This window comes from Hemitrygon akajei, chromosome 19 (assembly GCF_048418815.1).
Source record: "Hemitrygon akajei chromosome 19, sHemAka1.3, whole genome shotgun sequence".
NCBI lineage: Eukaryota > Metazoa > Chordata > Chondrichthyes > Myliobatiformes > Dasyatidae > Hemitrygon > Hemitrygon akajei.
In genome coordinates this window covers 69,328,983-69,348,295 of record NC_133142.1, presented here as the reverse complement: position 1 = coordinate 69,348,295, position 19,313 = coordinate 69,328,983, and the positions used below count along the sequence as shown (strand labels likewise).

The 19,313-nt window shown below is 42.0% G+C and overlaps 1 protein-coding gene across 1 annotated transcript in view; it reads right to left on the bottom strand.

The window, feature by feature from the left end:
- The window catches only part of ccdc36 (coiled-coil domain containing 36), a 41,666-nt gene extending 22,883 nt beyond the window's left edge, over window positions 1–18,783 (bottom strand). Inside the window, exons 1-3 of the mRNA XM_073072941.1 lie at window positions 18,771–18,783; window positions 8,249–8,318; window positions 2,969–3,137 (exon numbers count right to left, since the gene is read on the bottom strand). Coding sequence (XP_072929042.1) covers window positions 2,969–3,137; window positions 8,249–8,304 — 225 coding nt within the window. The 5' untranslated portion in view covers window positions 8,305–8,318; window positions 18,771–18,783. The remainder of the gene's footprint in view (window positions 1–2,968; window positions 3,138–8,248; window positions 8,319–18,770) is intronic.
- Between the last annotated feature and the right edge of the window lie 530 nt (window positions 18,784–19,313).

The window sequence follows — 19,313 nt, the reverse complement described above, 5'->3', positions numbered from 1 at the left end:
CACCTTCTAAAGTCATACACAGAAAATGCTGGTGGAATGCAGCAGGCCAGGCAGCATCTATAGGGAGAAGAGCTGTCGACATTTCGAGCCGAGACCCTTCGTCAGGACTAACTGAAAGGAAAGATAGTAAGAGATTTAAAAGTAGGAGGGGGAGGGGAAATTGTGAAATGATAGGAGAAGACCGGACAGGGTGGGGTGAAGCTGAGAACCAGACAGGTGATTGGCAAAAGGGATACAGATCTAGAGAAGGGAAAGGATCATGGGACGGGAGGCCTAGGGAGAAAGAAAGGGGGAGGGGAGCACCAGAGGGAGATGGAGAACAGGAAGGAGTGATGGACAGAGAGAGAAAAAAAACTAAATATATCAGGGATGGGGTAAGAAGGGGAGGGGCATTAACGGAAGTTAGAGAAGTCAATTTTCATGCCATCAGGTTGGAGGCTACCCAGCCGGTATATAAGGTGTCATTCCTCCAACCTGAGTTTGGCTTCATCTTAACAGTAGAGGAGGCCATGGATAGACATATCAGAATGGGAATGGGACGTGGAATTAAAATGTGTAGCCACTTGGAGATCCTGCTTTCTCTGGCGGACAGAGCATAGGTGTTCAATGAAATGGTCTCCCCGTCTGCGACGGGTCTCACCAATATATAAAAGGCCACACAGGGAGCACCAGATGCAGTATACCACACCAGCCGACTCACAGGTGAAGTGTTGCCTCACCTGGAAGGACTGTCTGGGGCCCTGAATGGTGGTGAGGGAGGAAGTGTAAGGGCAGGTGTAGCACTTGTTCTTTTTACAAGGATAAGTGCCAGGAGGGAGATCGGTGGGAAGGGATGGGGGGGACGAGTGGACAAGGGAGTCGCGTAGGGAGCTATCCCTGCGAAAAGCAGAAAGGGGGGGAGGGAAAGATGTGCTTGGTAGTGGGATCCCGTTGGAGGTGGCGGAAGTTATGGAGAATTATACGTTGGATCCGGAGGCTGGTGGGGTGGTAGGTGAGGACAAGGGGAACCCATCCCGAGTGGGGAGATGGGCAGATGGGGTGAGGGCAGATGTGCGGGAAGTGGGAGAGATGCGTTTGAGAGCAGAGTTGATGGTGGAAGAAGGGAAGCCCGTTTGTTTAAAATTGGAAGACATCTGCTTCATCCTGGAATGAAAAGCCTCATCCTGAGAGCAAATGTGGCGGAGACGGAGGAATTGCGAGAAGGGGATAGCATTTTTGCAAGAGACAGGGTGGGAAGAGGAATAGTCCAGGTAGCTGTGAGAGTCTGTAGGCTTATAGTAGATATCAGTAGATAGGCCGTCTCCAGAGATGGAGACAGAAAGATCAAGAAAGGGGAGGGAGGTGTCAGAAATAGATCAGGTAAATTTGAGGGCAGGGTGAAAGTTGGAGGCAAAATTAATGAAGTCAACAAGCTCAGCATGCGTGCAGGAGGCGGCACCAAAGCAGTCGTCGATGTAGGGAAGGAAAAGAGGAGGACTGATACCCGTATAGGCTTAGAACATGGACTGTTCCACAAAGCCAACAAAAAGGCAGGCATAACTGGGACCCATGCGGGTGCCCATGGCTACACCTTTGGTTTGGAGGAAGTGGGAGGAGCCAAAGGAGAAATTATTGAGAGTAAGAACTAATTCAGCTAGGCGGAGGAGAGTGGTGGTACAGGGGAATTGGTTAGGTCTGGAATCCAAAAAGAAGCAGAGAGCTTTGAGACCTTCCTGGTGGGGGATGAAGGTATATAGGGACTGGACGTCCATGGCGAAAATAAGGAGGTGGGTGCCAGGGAACTTAAAATCATTGAAAAAATTCAAAGCGTGAGAAGTGTCACGAACATAGGTGGGAAGTGATTGAACAAGGGGGGATAAAATAGTGTCAAGGTATGCAGAAATGAGTTCGGTGGGGCAGGAGCAAGCTGAGACAATTGGTCTACCTGGAAAGGCAGGTTTGTGGATCTTGGGTAGGAGGTAGAAACAGGAAGTGCGGGGTGTGGGAACCATGAGGTTGGTGGCAGTGGATGGGAGATCCCCAGAGCTGATAAGGTTGGTGATGGTATAGGAGACAGTGACCTGGTGCTCCTTAGTGGGGTCATGATCAAGGGGTAAATAAGAGGAGGTATCAGAGAGTTGTCGCTGTGCCTCGGCCAAGTAGAGGTCAGTACGGCAGACTACAACAGCTCCCCCCCTTATCAGCGGGTTTTATAGTAAGGTTGGGATTGGTGCGGAGGGAGCGGAGAGCAGAGCATTTGGAAGGAGTGAGGTTGGAATTGGAACACATTGTGGTGAAGTCGAGATGGTTGATATCCCGTCGGCAATTAGCAATAAAGAGATCCAGAGCAGGCAGAAGACCAGAACGGGGTGTCCATGAAGACGAGGAGGGTTGAAGATGGGAGAAGGGGTCATCGGTGGGGGTAGGAGAGTCCTTGCCAAAGAAGTAAGCTCGGAGACGGAGCCGGCGGAAGAAGAGTTTGTCATCATGGCGTACACAGAACTTGCTGAGGTGTGGGCGAAGGGGGACAAAGGTGAGGCCCTTACTGAGGACAGAGCGCTCTGCCTCAGTTGAAGGTTGGAGGGAATAGTAAATCTGAAGTCGATGCTTCTAAAAGGTGGCATCCATCATTAAGGACTCCATGACCCAGGACATGTCCTATGCTCAAGGAGATCAGGAACCTCAAGACATATACTCAACATTTCAGGAATAGCAGGAATAGCTTCTTCCACTCCACCATCAGATTTTCAAGTGGACAATAAACCCAGGAACATTTCCTCAGTATTTTTCCCCTCTTTTTGCACTACTTATTACATTCATACTATCTCTCTCTCTCTCTTTCTATAGATACACACACGCATGCATGTGCACACACACACACACACACACACACACACTCAATCAAATCTCTAGGAATGATAGCTCCTTTTTTATTTGCCCCTCATAAATTGAATCCTGAGATTGAGACACCCACTCAGACTAGTCTTACTTCATTGTGTTGTGAGTTCTGCTGGGAGTTCCTCTGGGTTCTTGAAGGCAGGTTAAAATCCTGAGACTCTGAATTTTCAGGGCAAAATTGTGATCCGAAAAGAAACTGAGAATCAGTCAAACTGGAATGGTCACTGGGAGCACTATTCCAAGTGGCAGATTTAGTCATCCTGTATTGAAAGAATTAGTGGTAAGCAAGCATTAAACATGCAATTAATTGAAAAATGCATTGATATGAAGCCAAATCTGTCAACTTGTGTTTCGACTGCAGAGAAATTTTATTGATTACAGCTAATATTCAAATGCAGCAAGTGATTCAGAAGACAAATGCTCCACAGGTTTTTATAAGGAGAGGATTTGAGTAGAGGAATGTAATCTTACTGCAATTACTTAGAAACTTGGTAGGACCAAATCTGGAATATTGAGTAAAATTTTAGTCTCCTTACCTAAACACAATAAAATTTTTCACAGAGAGAAGAGCCAATGGATGTAAAATTACAATGATGTGGGCCATTTTCAAACCAAGATGAGGACAAGTTGCGTATATTTTTCATATTTCATAAAAATGTAAAGATTCATCTACCAAAGTTTATGCTGCATCTCAGAGCAATTCTATCAATCCCATTACCTCATTATACTCACCTCTAGCCTTTATTCTCACATTATTCTAGCACATTATTCTCACACGTTCTTTAAAACAGACCCCTTGCCTCATTTCTCCTTGAATCCATCTTCAGCAATAGCAATTTAAAAATAGATAATTCACCAAACTGCCAGCATACATTTTGGATAAAGGAAGAAAACCCATGCAGTCACAGGGAGAATATGCCAATATCACCAGAGGTCAGAATTGAAACAGGTTGCTAAAACTGTTAGGCCAGTTCTGCTACATGCAACAGACTATAGTACCCCCCTTCCCCCCCCCCCCCCACACACACACACACACACAGACAAGGTGAATCTCTTGAATGCTCTACTCCACTAAACCTTGGAGAATCAATCATCTGGTTCATTCAAAACAGACATAATTTGATTTCTGAATATTAAACCAATGTTATGAGGAAAATTGTGTTTAGGAAGGTTCAACATGGTTTTGATAAATGGCAAAAGAGGCTTGAAAGGCCAAGAGGGCTACTTCCACAACCTAAACACTGTGGTTAATTTCAGAGCAGAGGCTGGGTATCCTTAAGTCAGTAACTCACCTCCTGACAACCCAAGGCCTTCCACATTTAAAAAGCTCAAGGAAGAAATGTAGCGAAAGCTCTGATAATGCTACAGGAAATCTTAAGTTCAGGCAGCATCTATAAAGGAAAATTAACAGTCAACATTTCAGGTCAGGACCCTTCATCGCGACTGGAAAGGGGGCAGCACCCAGAATTAAAGGGTTGGGGGTGTGGAGGGAGGAAGAGGACCACAGGTTGGTGGGTGATAGGTGAATCAGATGAGGGGGAAGGTAGGAGACAGGAAGGTAGGGTGGGAGGGGACAGGACCACAATTTGAGAAATAAGGTGATAAGTGGAAGAGACAAAGGGGCTGAAGAAGGCAGAATCTGATGAGAGAGAACAGTAGACCATGGAAGGAGGTGGGGATCCAGAGGGATGAAGGTATGGGCAACGGGCTGAATGAGGACAGGGGAGGGGAAAGAGAAGGGGTAAAGTGGCCAGAGGGATGAGGAAAAACAAAGAATGTGGGTACAGAGGGGAGTAGTTACTGGAAATCGGAGGAACCTAAATTGGTGCTGTCAGGTTGGAGATACCAAGATGGTATATCAGGTGTTGGCTCCTCCAGTCTGCAAGTAGCCTCAACTTGGCAGTACAGGAGGCTGCGGGCAGGCATGTCAGTGTGAAAATGGGAGGGGGATATGGATTTCAAATGGCTGGCCACTGGGCATCATGGTAACAGAGAGGAGGTGCTTGATGAAGTGATTCCCCAATCTGCTTCAGGTCTCACTAATGCTGAGGAGGCTATACTGGGAGCACCAGATGCAATAAACGACGAAACATGTAGTACCTTTATGTTCAGGAGGCATTTCGATTCATGAAATTAAGAGTAAATAAAGATGGTATAGTTAGACTTATATTGTGTATGTTTGCAGACAGAGCAGAGGTAGAAATGGGAGGTGTGGGGTAAGGGAACTATCAGGTTGGTGTGTGCCCTCCATCACCACTCTCCTCCATCTGGTGGAACTGGTCGTCACTCAATAATTTCTCCTTCGGCCCCTCCCACTTTTTTCAAACCAAAAGTGTAACCATGGGCACTCACATGGGTCCCAGCTATGCCTGCCTTTTTGTCGGCCTTGTGGAACAGCCTATGTTACAAGCCTACACCACTATCACTCCCATTTTTTCCGATCCTACATTGACAGTGCTTCCTGCACTCATGCTGAGCTTGTTGACTTCATCAGCTTTGCCTCTAACTTTCATCCTGCCCTCAAATTTACTTGGTCCATTTCCAACATCGCACTCCCCTTTCTCGATCTGTCTGTCTCTGGAGATAGTTCATCTACTGATATCTTATAAGCCCAATGATTCTCACAGCTACCTGGACTATATCTCTTACCACTCTGTCACTTGTAAAAATGCCAGCCCCCTTCTCTCAGTTCCTCTGCCCCTGCCACATCAGTTCTCAGAATGAGGCATTTCATTCCAGAACTAAGAAAGGGGCTTTCCACTCTCCACCATCAACATTGCCTTCACACACATCTCCTCCATTTCACACACATCTGCCTTCTCCCCCCCCCACTGGGGATAAGGTTCCTCTTCTGCTCACCAACCACCCCATTAGTTTCTACGTCCAACACTTAATTCTCCATAACTTCCACCAAATCCAACGGGATCCCACCACCAAGCACATCTTTCCCTCCCCTCCACTTCCCATTTTCCACAGGGATCACTCCCTACGCGACTCCCTTCTCTATTTGTCCCTCCCCACTAATCTCCCTCCTGGTATTTACTCTTAGAACTGTGTTACCACCGGTTTGACACGTCATTGTTGTACAGTCAGTCGCGGCGCTGGTTAACGAGTTAAGCCCGGAGAGCACTATGAAGGTCGGATTTGCCCCGCCTGGCGGGGCCAAGGTGCAACCTGCCCGGCAGGACTTCCGGCAGGCATCCCGCTGACTTGACACATGCAATTTCTGTACGGGGGGGATTGGCGGGGTTCCCGGAGATTTTTGGGAACACGTTTTCCAGAGGCACTTAAAAGGATTACCAGTGGTATGGGTGACACTCAGTGCGGAGTCCGAAGTAAGCAGGAGGCCCGGCGAGCTCCGACGTACAATGATAAAGCTTTATGCTTTCCGAAATGAAACCACAAAAGTCCGAGAATGCACTGGGGGTTGCGGACAGGGTCTGAGCGGGGACCATGGGCGACGGCCGGCAGACCAACGGTAGCAAAAGCTTTTTAAGAAGAAAGACGCACTGTGTGCACCGAGACAGAGAGGGGAACGAGCCTGCCACGGGTGCCCTCGCGAGTGTCGTCTGCGGAGACCTCTGTTTCCCGATCGATCCGGCTTCCAGGTGAGACAACACTTCACCTGTGTGTCTGCTAGGGTCATCTACTGTATCCAGTGCTCCTGGTGTGCCCACTTGTGTATTGATGAGAGACAACGTAGATTGGGAGACCACTTCACCAAGCACCAAAGTTCCATCCACCCAAAAAAGTGCTATCTCCCAGTGGCCACCCATTTCAATTCTGCTTCCCATTCTCAATCCGACTTGTCAGTCCATGGCCTCCTTTACAGTTGCAAGGAGGCCACACTCAGGTTGCGGGAGCAACAACTTATATTCTGCGTGTGTTGCCTCCAACCTGATAGCACAAACATCGATTCCTCGAACTTCTAGTAATTGCACCCCCACCTACACCATCCCCATCCCCAATTCCCTCTCTCACCTCATCTCCTTACCTTAAGAGCCTCTTTCTGCTGCTCCTCCCCCTTCTCTTTCTTCTAAGGCCTTCTACCCTTTCCTATCAGATTCCCCCTTCCCCAGCCCTTTAACTCTTCTACCAATCAACTTCTCAGCTCTTTACTTCACCCCTCCCCCTGCTGGTTTCATCTATCACCTACCACCTTGTACTTCTTCCTCCCCTCCCCTACCTTCTTACTCAGACCTCATCTTTTTTTCCAGTCTTGATGAGGAGCCTCAGCCCAAAACATCGACTGTTTACTCTTTTCCATAGATGCTGCCGGCCGGCTGAGTTCCTCCAGCAAGATTTAGATGGATCCTACTTAATTTCTAGGAGACTATAAAAGAAAAGAGCAAATGCTGTTTTGCTGCAAGTGGTATGTTTATAATGTAGATTGGAGAAGTAGCATTTAATAAATGAACTTTGTTTGTTTGCAGATCTAAATTAACCAGAAATTGGACAGTAATTAAAGAGAACTTAGGTCCAAGTACTTTGCATATGAACATCTCCTGACAGACCAATATAACTGCATTGTAAAAATGTTTACAATGAGAAGGAAAAGGGCACAGCATGCATAACTATATAAATATCTAAGATGATACAAAGTGCTTTGTGCAACTGCTTCCAAATAAAGCTATATATCATAATATACAAACATTGATCAGGCTCATCTACAAAGGGCAAACAGGAGGAAGCAATGCCTGCAATAAACTTCAGATGCAACTATTACTGGATTTTCACTGCACTCAGCAATCAAATTTAAATATTTGCAACAAGTAATTGGATCTCTCTCTCTTTTAATACACTGAATTGTGTTTCAAATGTAGCACCCAATAACAAATCAAAATTTTGAATCTGTGATACCTTTGTTTTAAGCAAGTACTATCCAGCTTTTCTCCTTTTTAAAATGCATATTAATAAATGGCAGTGGTTTGCTGCACAGGCTTTCATGGAAATGGGGAAAACCATAGGTAGATGGAGTATCTAAAAGTTATGACTTTTCCACCTAAAAATGACTACATGCATTGATTCAGAGTAAATGAAAAATGAAGGTTGCAATTCATGACATTTTGATTCAATTTGTCAGTAAATTTTCAATAAACCTCATGCAAATTGATGCATGAAAAATGGTATTTGTATTTGGATAAATCATGACAGGAAATGTCCAGTCCAATTAACTGATATTCAGGACAGCTATCAAAACTTGAATCACACATTGCTATCAATGTGTGATTTCAGCATAAAAGAAATAATTACTTTTTTTCCAATCTATTTTCAGGGCAGTAGCACCATCCATTCTCCAATGCCTGTGTATCAGGAATTACCTGCTCAGTAGTCGTATAAAAGCTCAATTTTAAAAAATATTGCTACTTACCCAGCTCCTGTTGGAATGTTTAACATCTCTCTGATGTTCCATATGTTTGAGGTCATTTCTGCAGTTTTTTCTAGAAGAAATTAAACTTAAAATAAACATTCTTGTACTACTTGTGTTCATGCAATTCAATGAATCAAGTTAAACAGTTTTAATCACAAATGAGGAAATCCAAGCAACACACACAAAACGCTGGAGGAACTTAGCAGGCTAGGCAGCATCTATGGAAAAGAGAAACAGTTTAAATGCATCTTTACATCAAGCAGAAGAAACATATATCGTAACAATAAATCCTAAAATATCTCAAGGATTAACATTTCATCTTGGTTCTAAAAATATGATATTATATTCATGTTTAGATCAACCATATCTTTGTTTTAAGTATAAGTGGTTTAATGAATGGAAAATCTACAGATGTAATGGCCTTGTTAAGAAAGAATGAAGACAGAAGGTTGAAAATAAGCTGCATACTGAACGCCGCACGTCAGGCAGCATCAATGGCGGGAAATGGACAATTCATGTTTTGGGTCAAGTCCCTTCATCTGGACTTCCAGAAGAATGGGCTCAGCCCGAAATGGCAACTGTCCATTTCCCCCCGAGATGCCTCCTGACCTGCTGAGTTCCTCCAGCGTTTCTATGTTGCTTCAGATTCCTGTTTCTGCAGTCACCTGTGCCTCCATGTAGAAAATTAAAGGCCTGTTAGCTTGCTATTCATTTGGGAAGGTTCCATTCCTGAGAACTATTCCTGAGCCAAGCAATTTGCAAGTCAGAAATGCGATCACAAGTTTCCACATAGTTTGTGGGACCATGCCTGCAGCTCCACAGAAGACAACAAATACATCCTGCTGGTATCCAAAGTACCTGATCATATGTCAGGCTCTACATAAATCCAGTGTTCATAAACTAGGAAGGAACTATTTTAAGAATAATGTGAAGGTATGTAGGGTGTAAACTGCGTGCAGGGGTAATTCTCAAAGTTTTGGTAAGGAAGTAAATGCAATTCAGCAAAAATAAATGAAACAAGTTAACACTCTTGCCAATCAAGATTCAGATAAATGCTTATTTTTGCTTTCTAGAAAGCAGTGACAATTATAATCATCAGACCATAGCGGACTAAGATTCTGGGAACAAAAAACAAAGTCCTTACAATCACAGGATTGAAAATAGTGTTTGGAGTGAATAGGGTTATGATGGAAATGTATCAATCATTTATAGATTGATAAATAGAATTAGAGAAATTGAGAAAGGGGAACATCAACAGTGAACCATCTTAAGACAAGGTAATAATGAAAATTAGAAGCAATGTTGAATACAGTTTCCAGTTTAGAACAGAATAGAAAACACTACAAAATAGTCAATATATAATGAAGTGGGATGAGAGGGAGATCCTGAGTAACATCAGGAAAAAATGTTTTTCATATATAATGAAATATATATATATATATATATATGTGTATATGTGTGTGTGTGTGTGTGTGTGTGTGTGTGTATTATATATATAATGAAATAATATTCACACCTGACGAAGGGTCTCGACCCAAAACGTCGACAGTGCTTCTCCCTATAGGTGCTGCCTGGCCTGCTGTGTTCCACCAGCATTTTGTGTGTGTTGCTTCACACATTAATTCTCATTAGGTTACGTATAACAATAGCTTGTAATAAGAACAAGGAGAGTCAAATAAGAATATAATCCCTGTGACAGCAAGTTTAATTAGACAGAGGAGGGTAATAGCAAATGGGTGAATTTGGTCCTCTGTATAAAGAAATGCAGGGCTATCAAAACATTTTTCTGATATGGGGAAGGATTTATAAAGAGAAATGGACATCCTTAGTGAAAAGGGGATATTAGAAATACTGTAATGAAAAGGTGGAGTTAACAACAGTTCTGGAAAGGAAACAGTTTAAGTTGAGTACCCTGGAGTTTCAAGTCCAGAACCACAGAAGGCATAGCAAATGGGAAGGGAGAAACAATGCAAAAAAAAAAGTCCAGAGGTTTGAAGGAAATGTATATATGCTGAAAACTAGAATGGGAGAGAGAAAAGCTATGAATGGATTTAAATACAAAGAAAAAAGATTGAATTAAACAACTTAGAGACAAGGAGTTAATTCTGGCCAGGCAAATGACTGGCACTTAATATGAAGTAGGACTGAAGCAAAAGCAGAGTTTTGGATGAGCTAGTGGAGGAAGAGAGACGAGCTAGGACAGCAGTGGAATAGAGTGGCTGTACAGAGAGGTAAACATCTGCAGCAGGTGAATGAGGCAAAGACGAGGCGAGTTCAGCTGCAGATAGGAACCAAGATTTTTATGCGATGGAATCTTTTGTCTGATGGCAGGGTTGAAGGCACAACTGTCCTCATGTAGTTGTAACTGTAGTTTATGCAAGCCACGATATAAGCTAAACAATTTGTCTACACCGAGTTATTAGAGGCAAAGTGTTTAAAAAAAGTCCACAAAGTAATATGTAAAATTTTGTGGGGTCATGTCTACAGATTAGATACATTATCATATATATGAGAAACTGCAAAAACAAAGGTGTTATCTTTTAGACTAATGGGTTTGTATCATATCTTTTCTGGACAATATTTTATTAGAGGAATTAACTTTATGTTAAAAATAAGTTATTGCATCTATTATACTGGTGATGATCTGAGCATAATACGTGTCTACACTGTGACTCAAGGCAATCTGCACTTATAAGAAAGAAAGAGGATAAATGTCACTATATTTTCTCCCAGTTATTTATTTTTATGTTCTTCAATTTATTATTCATTGTCTATCCTGTTTCACTTCCACAAATGATTTAATGGCATTTTGTTTCTACCCATGCAGGTTAATATTGAATGTTAGTTTAATTCTGTGGTACAAAACACACATTCAAGTTAAGTCTGTGGTTTCATGCTCCACTTTCATACTTCAACACAAACTTTGATGATGCTTCGCTGTCACGTTTATGAAATGCTGCCATCACATGAGATAAAAAGCAAAGTTACATTTGCAGCATCAATCATTAAGGACCCTCACCATCTGGGACATGCCCTCTTCTTGATACTAACATTAGGGAAAAGATTCAAGAGCCTGAAGACCTATCCTCAATGATTTTGCCATCACTATCAGATTTTGAAAGGTCTGTGAACACTATCTCATTATTCCTTATTAATTGGTTTTTATCTCAGCACTATACTTCTGCCACAAAACAACTAAATTTCACGTCACATATCAGTGATAATAAAGCTGATACTGATTAGCTGCAAAAAAAAAATCCATGGCAAGTTTTCCAGGCCTATTCTCTAACCATTATTTAGTCTTCACTCTCCCCAGCCACAGGAGTTCCTCAGGGCAGAGTCCTGGGACCAGATGTCAACAGTTGTTTCATTTATTGAATTTTCTTTCTTACTGGGGATACTCACTGAAATTTGCACCTTTTCTATTTCAATTGCAACTTCTCAGAAAATAAAGCAGTCCTTGCCTGCAAATGGTAAGAACTAGCAATGCTCAGGCAAATTAAGTAGGTCAGATGCTCTGTATCCTACAACAAGTATATCTCTCCTGATACTTCAAAGCCTTATAGCTGTCTGCAAGCCACAAGAATGATGCAATTTACTTCAATTACTTGAATGTGAAGCTCCAACAATACTTGTCACCATTCGTGACCCTAGCATTCATTTCTTCCATCATCATTGCACAATGTACTAAGTACAAAATGCACTGTGGGGTCTCGGTTCAGCTACTCTGACACCACTTCATAAATCAGGAATCTCCATCTCCATCCTAAATAGGCAAATGAAATGAAGATTAACTTTATCTGTCATAGCATGAGATGTGTCATTTTGTGTTAATGACCAACACAGTCCAATGACTGTGCCAGAGGCAGCCTGCAAATGTCGCCATGCTTCTGGCGCCAGCATAGCATGGCCACAACTTGCTCACCCTAACCCTAACCGTTCGTCTTTGGGATGTGGGAGGAAACAGGTGCACCCAGAGGAAACTCACCCAGTCATGAGGAAAACATACAAACTCCTTATAGACAGCAGCATTCCGATCGGGGATCGCTGGCACTATAGAGCATTGCATTAGTCACTATACTACCTGCCACCATATTACAAATTTCCTTCCAAGTTGTACATCATCCTGGCTTGTCACTCGGTACATTAAATAGCATATGAATTACCTTCACCACTGTTTAATCACAATGCTAATTATGACACCTTTCCAAATTTCCTCTGACTAAACACTGACTATACATCAAAAATAATTAATTGCTTGTAAAACATTTTAACACATCCAGAGATCAAGGAAAGCCCCCCTTTTTTAGGCAGAAGTACTGATAGTTATTGTACCATGAACCTAACTTGCATTCCTGCTGCACTCTGCTGTGCCATGAAAATCGATGCGAGGTCACCACTGTTGAGTTTGTTACTACAGAGAAATCTCTGGGATGGTGTCAAAGGTCTACTTTGCATTGCATATTCCCCCCCCCCCCCACAATACCACTAAATATTGGCTATAAACGTTGCACTTAGTAACAGGTTATGATTTGCTTCCATCTTCATATGTCATGAGCATATTTATGGGACAATTCATATTTCTTGCCAACTAGGAAGCATGATAGATTGCATCAACATTTACACTGAAAGAACCCAGCAATGATTCAACAGTAGCCCTGACGTTGTAAGTTCATGTTCACTAGATTAATATTAGATCAAAATTCCGCAATTTACAGCATGATGAAAGTTCTTTGCACTCTGACCTTTACAAGGAAATCCTAAATAGCACGCAGCTGTAGTGGGAACCAAGTAGGTCAGTAAGTTTGAAAACAACGATGAATGATTCCTTGAAGCATAACTGTAATCGGCATTGATCATAATTGGTTTTATGTTCTTTTAGCAACTTTGCCATGCATGTTACTTGGAAATTAGTCCATCACAGACAAAGCCCTCCCCAGTGCTGAGTACTTTTAAATGGAATGCTGCCCCAAGAAAGCAACATCCATCATCAGTGACCCTCACCACCTAGACTATGCCCTCTTCTAAACACTACCATCAAGCAGTATGTACAGATGCCTTAGGTCCAACACCACCAGGTTCAGGAGCAGTTATTACTCTACAACAATCAGGCTCCTGAACTGCTATGAATAACTTCATTCACCACTAATTCTATGACCTACAGACTCACTTTATAACTCATGTTCTCAATAGTATTTTATTTGTATAGTTTTACAGTATTATTTTATTTGCTTTGCACATTAGTTGTTCGTCGGTTTTTGTTTATGTATAATTATTCATGAAATTACATTGTATTTCTATTTTCCTGAAAATACCTGCATGAAAATGAATCTCAAAGTAGTGTAATTTATATTAAACTTGGAAATATACTGTAATAGGAAACACATTTCAATCTAGTACCATTAGATTCCGCTTTCTCATAGCAATTAAAGATTTGGTTTCCAGTTGACTGTTTTAACACTTCTGTTAACATTCCTGTTTCTTAAACTTGCAGTATTATGAAGTCTAGCCATAACTGTGACATGCTTGACAACCTCCTGTAATCCCAATTATCAGACAAGTCAGTTTCTAGTCTTTTTGACTCCTATGTGAAATGAAGAAACCGCTGAGGGCACTTGATAAAGCAAAAACTACAGGACCAGACACCATTCCAACTACAGTACTGGAGACCAGGCAAGTTCTTCCAGCAGATTTACAACACTATAATGTGAAATATTGTCCAGATTTATCCCGCATACATGTAGAATCTGTACGGCTCGACTGTAAAATCCAAGGTAGGCACTTCATTACCCATCAGGCAGTCGTATCAAATCCACAACATTTTGATGTAATATGTCCAACAGGTTTTATTTATGAGCTTCCCCATCAGTCTTCACCTGAGCCCTCTGGATTGAACTTATATGTGACTTTGGCCCCTAGGATCTTGGCGCTTTTCTACCTGCATCCCATTCGTAGCCACTCACTCACTAAAACCAGACCTTAATCTTAACTATCCAGTATGATAAACCATCTGTTGGCATCAGAAAGGGTAGGTTATAAATAACAGATCAAACCATGATCCTTCTTCTTGGCTCTTGTTATTCAGAGAGCAAAACAGGTCCAGATGGGAGTTCATCTCCAGCCAAAAGAGATATGTTATGATGGGTAGAAAGGGGAAAGAAGTATGTCCACATCATCTTCTAAATTAGAAAAATATTCAGTGATGAGGAAGTGGGAAATGCAAAGGCAGATTAGACAGGAATAAACGGTCATCATCAATGTTCTCCGTACAATGACTGGCCACGGAAGCTGTACTGCTGCTGGCCATGTTTCTGTATGACCAACATGATGTGCAGCACTCTATCTTTTAAACAACTATTCTGATGGACATGATATTGATACATCAGTCTAGTGTTGCTTGTGGAAAATTTCTACCACCTTCAGTGTGAGGTACCCTACAATGTATATGATTTGAACTTCATGGTTGAACATACAAGTATGTGGATACACGTAAGCATGTTGGACAGCACAATAGTGTAGTGGTTAGCACACCACTTCACAGTACAGGTAACCAGGATTCAATTCCCACCGCCATCTGTAAGGAGTGTGTACATTCTCCTCATGATCACATGGGTTTCCTCCAGGTGCTCCGGTTTCCCCCTACTGTCCAAGGGCGTAATGGGCGATAGGTTATTGGTCGTTGTAAATTATTTCATCATTAGGCTAGGATTAAATCAGGATATTGCTGGACGACATGACTCTATTCCATGCTGTATCTCAATAACTAAATAAATGAACAAACTCTGAGACATAGATGTAATTGAGAGAGTAATTCTTAAATAGATCTTGGGTAGTACCGCTACTCTTAGACAAGTTGGGGAGAATCCAGCATGCACCAATAATTAAGGCAAGTAGCACCGTTATTCAGGTGAATCTTCAATTATCTTCACCATGCTTCTGAGTTAATTATCATTAACAAATTCCTTATCGCATTTCAGAATTATATTTGACATCGATTTTAAATGCCCTCCTTTTGATTTTGATCAGAAAATCAAGGCAGCTACTCTCTGCTCTATTCTGTCATTGCTTCTAGAAAGTTTCTAAAAGCTTTGAAATGATTGCCAACAACTGTTTAATGCAACAAGTTTCTTCCCTTGCAGCACTCCAGGCTGATTTCAATCAGCAGTAAATAGGTTTCATTTGACAACAGCCATTCACAAAAGTGCACATCATGAATAGGCACCTAATGTGCAAAGAACATTGCTGCATGTCCAATGTTCATGGACATTTTCATGTCCAATAATCATGAAAATGAGGTGGGAAACTGTTGCAAGTCAATCTCACATTGTGTCATCTAATGAATCTATCACTACCTATAAATTTATCCTTTTAGCTAAAATATATTATGTAATTTATATTCTCATACAAATTTAATTCAATCTACTATAAAATAACAATAAATGTGCATTAATAGTTTTACATTTTCTATATCTTTCTCCTCCAAGGAAAATCGGTGATGTATATATACAAAATGGATAAAACTTAAAATATACACACCTATAACTGGATACATTCTGACAGAAATTTAGACTTTAATCCTTTTATATTAATTACTTCGGTCACAAATTTTAAATACCAGCAATTGCCCATCATCCTTCAACCGCTCAAAAATCTTAATTTATATTTTAATCACTTTTCTTTCATATTTTCTCCAGTTTTTGTGCAGATTGATGTAATATTTCAACCTGTAGAGAAAGTCACTTTCATTTCTTTATGTGAGACAACATTTTCAGACCTAGAATGAATAAATGATTTGCTCTCAAACCTCCACTTATGTTGTTTGTTAGTGTACATTTAGGGGTACATTATCCAATGCCCTCTTCCTATGATTAAAAAGCTTAATTTCTCCCCAGAGCAGCTCAGGTGAAAGATGAAACTTGCCAGTGTTATTATCTGCTAATTGAATTTGCTGATGACACTACATTGATTGGCCTAATCTCAAACAATAATGAGGTGGCCTACAAGGAAGAAGTCATCTCTCTGAACAGTGGTGTCAAGAAAACAACCTCTCCCTCAATGTCAGAAAAACAAAGGAGCTGGTTGTGGATTACAGAAGGAATGGAGACAGGCTAACCCCTATTGACATCAATGGATCTGGGGTTGAGAGGTTAAATGGCTTTAGGTTCCTCAGCATCCACATCACCGAAGACCTCATGTGGTCTGTACACACCAGCTGTTTGGTGAAAAAGACACAATAGCATCTCTTTCAACTCAGATGGCTGAGGAAGTTTGGTATGGGCCCCCAAATCCTAAGAACTTTCTACAGGGGCACGATTGAGAATATCCTGACTGGCTGCATCACTCCCTGGTATGGGAACTGTACCTCCCTTAATCGCAGGATTCTGCAGAAAGTGGTGTGGTCAGCCCAATGCATCTGCAGTTGTGAACTTCCCTTGACTCAGGACATTTACAGAGACAGGTGTATAAAAAGGGCCCGAATGATCATTGGGGACCCAAGTCACCCCAACCTCAAACTGTTCCAGTTGCTACCATCCAGGAAATGGTACCGCAGCATAAAAGCCAGGATCAACAGGCTCTGAGTCAGCTTGTTCCACCAGGCCATCAAACTGATTAACTCATGCTGACTTGAGTGTATTTCTATGTTACATTGACTGGTTTATTTATCATAAATTACTGTGATTGCACAGTAATCACAGTAATACATTTAGAGGGAGACATAACATGAAGATTTTTACTCCTCGTGAAGGATGTAAGAAATAAAGTAAATTCAATTCAAATAAATGTATTTCAACAAAGTGATGCACACCTTGAGCCAAAAAAACCTCATGCCCACACCATCTCAAAATACTGATCATAATGAGTTCACTTTCTTGGTGTTTGCTAATGTGCCAGTAGGTGCTTGAGTCCCACTCTAATAACCTAAGAGCAAAAAGTGAATTGGCATGGTAGTATAGCAGTTAGCATAACACTATTATAGCGCCAGCAAACCTGATTTAATTCCTGCCGTTGTCTGTGAGAAGTTTTTAATGTTCTCCCTGTGACTGAGCTAGTTCTGCCAGGTGCTCCACTTTCTTCCCACATTCCAAACTAAGTTAATTGGTCACTTGGATGTGCATGGGCAGCGCAGACCCATTGGGGCAGAAGGGCCTTTTACTGTACTGTATCTCTAAATAAATAAAAATTGAATAATTTTTTAAAAGAGATTGACACTCCAGTGCACTACTACTGGAATGCTGCATTTTCCAAAGAGCTGTTAAACCAGCATCTAGTTTAATATAAACACAAGATATTGCAAAGATACTAGAAATCCAGAACACACATAAAATGCTGACGGAACTCAGCTGGTCAGGCAGCATCTAAGGAAATAAATAAACAGTTGACATTTTGGTCTCGATAAAGGGTTTTGGCCCAAAATGTTCACTGTTTATTCATTTTCATTGATGGTGCCTGACCTGCTGAGCTCCTCCAACATTTTGTATGTTGCTCCTAGCTTAATATTCTAAATGGATGCAAACATTTTCCCACAACAGATAAGGACAGAGGAAGGATCAGAGTTAGTGACCGATACTTATTTACCACTTAATGTTAGTGTACTTTATGGGAGCCAGCTGCTACATTTCTTATATCACAATGCTTACAACCTTTCAAATTGGTTCTGAAGTGCTTTTGGACAAGCTAAAAGTAGATTGAAAAGTTCTATATAAATGCAAGCTCCATTGTCACCACTTGCTATAGCTGTCCTTAATGTACATATACTATATGAAGTGCATGTGTCTATCAATTAAAAAATAAAACTCGTGTTTCATGCCATGCTTCATCTTACTTGTACACTAGTACCATGCAGAGCACCGTCATCTATCGTTTACCAGTTTCTCATCCTCCCTTTATATTGGCTATGTCCTCTCTACTCTTTCAGTCCTGATGAAGGGTCTCGGCCCGAAACGGCAATTGTCTATTTTCTTCCACGAATGCTGCCTGTCCCGCTGCGTTCTACCAAGTTTATTCCTGTCCCAGATGTCTGCATTTCTTGGATTTCCAGTAGCGCTCTTGGACCACCAGCCGGACTGTACACCAATGTACTTTCAATTCGGTAGCTGGCACGGCCCAAGACTCGGTATGTGGGAGGAGCTGCCTTCGCCCGGACCGATGCGGTGAGTGCGAGCGGCTGCAGGCCCCTGCCCCTGCCCCATGTGCTGACAGATGGCCGGGTGCCTTCTCTCACCACGCCTTGCTGCCTTCCCCCATCTCACCCTCTCCCAGGGAGCTGGGTCCCCGGCACACGTGTTTCATCTCTCGGGAGAAACGGTCTCTGAGCGCTGATTTAATGGCGGTCTCGTTCTTGGCCACTAATTTTGAATGCAAGGCGTGGGGCCAGAGCAATGTTTGCAGAAAGATGGTGCCCTGAGGTAATTCCCCCATCCACCAGACTCGCAACTTTATCTCCTCCTCGCATTTCTACCTTTCTTAAGTGTCCCTTTTCCAATCTGTAAGCAGATTCATTTAAAATCCTTTAATAATTTACCTACAGCTCTTCCTAAAAGCGACACCACCGGTACCCCGGTAACACAGGCCCGGCCCCTGGAAGGCGGGAACCACAACTTTGCCCCTGAAAAAGCGCGCATGCGTCATCGTTGTGATTGACAGCTGTGGAATGTCGCGAAGCATTATCCCTTCTGAGTGCGTAAAATCTGTTATTTTTCCTGATGTCCACTAAAAAAATGTTTTCTAATTTACCATCTGTGCAAGCAGTCTATTTTTCCAATAAACTGCTGTCAACCTGCACTAAATTTTGCATGAATGAATTATTTAATTCGAGAGATTACCTAATATCAATTTATCCAATTCCATGTGCATATTCCGTGGATTACTAATTCTTGTTGGAACAAGATGCTTGATATACATGCTTTTCTCTTTTATCTATACAAAAGATGCTGACGTATGACAACGATTGAAGACGTAATTAAATATCTTTTTGGGTCTTTTTTTGCTGATGAGGAAAGATTTAGTCGATTATAGCTGTCATCTCGATGGGCTGAATGACCTAATTCTGCTCCTATGTCTTATG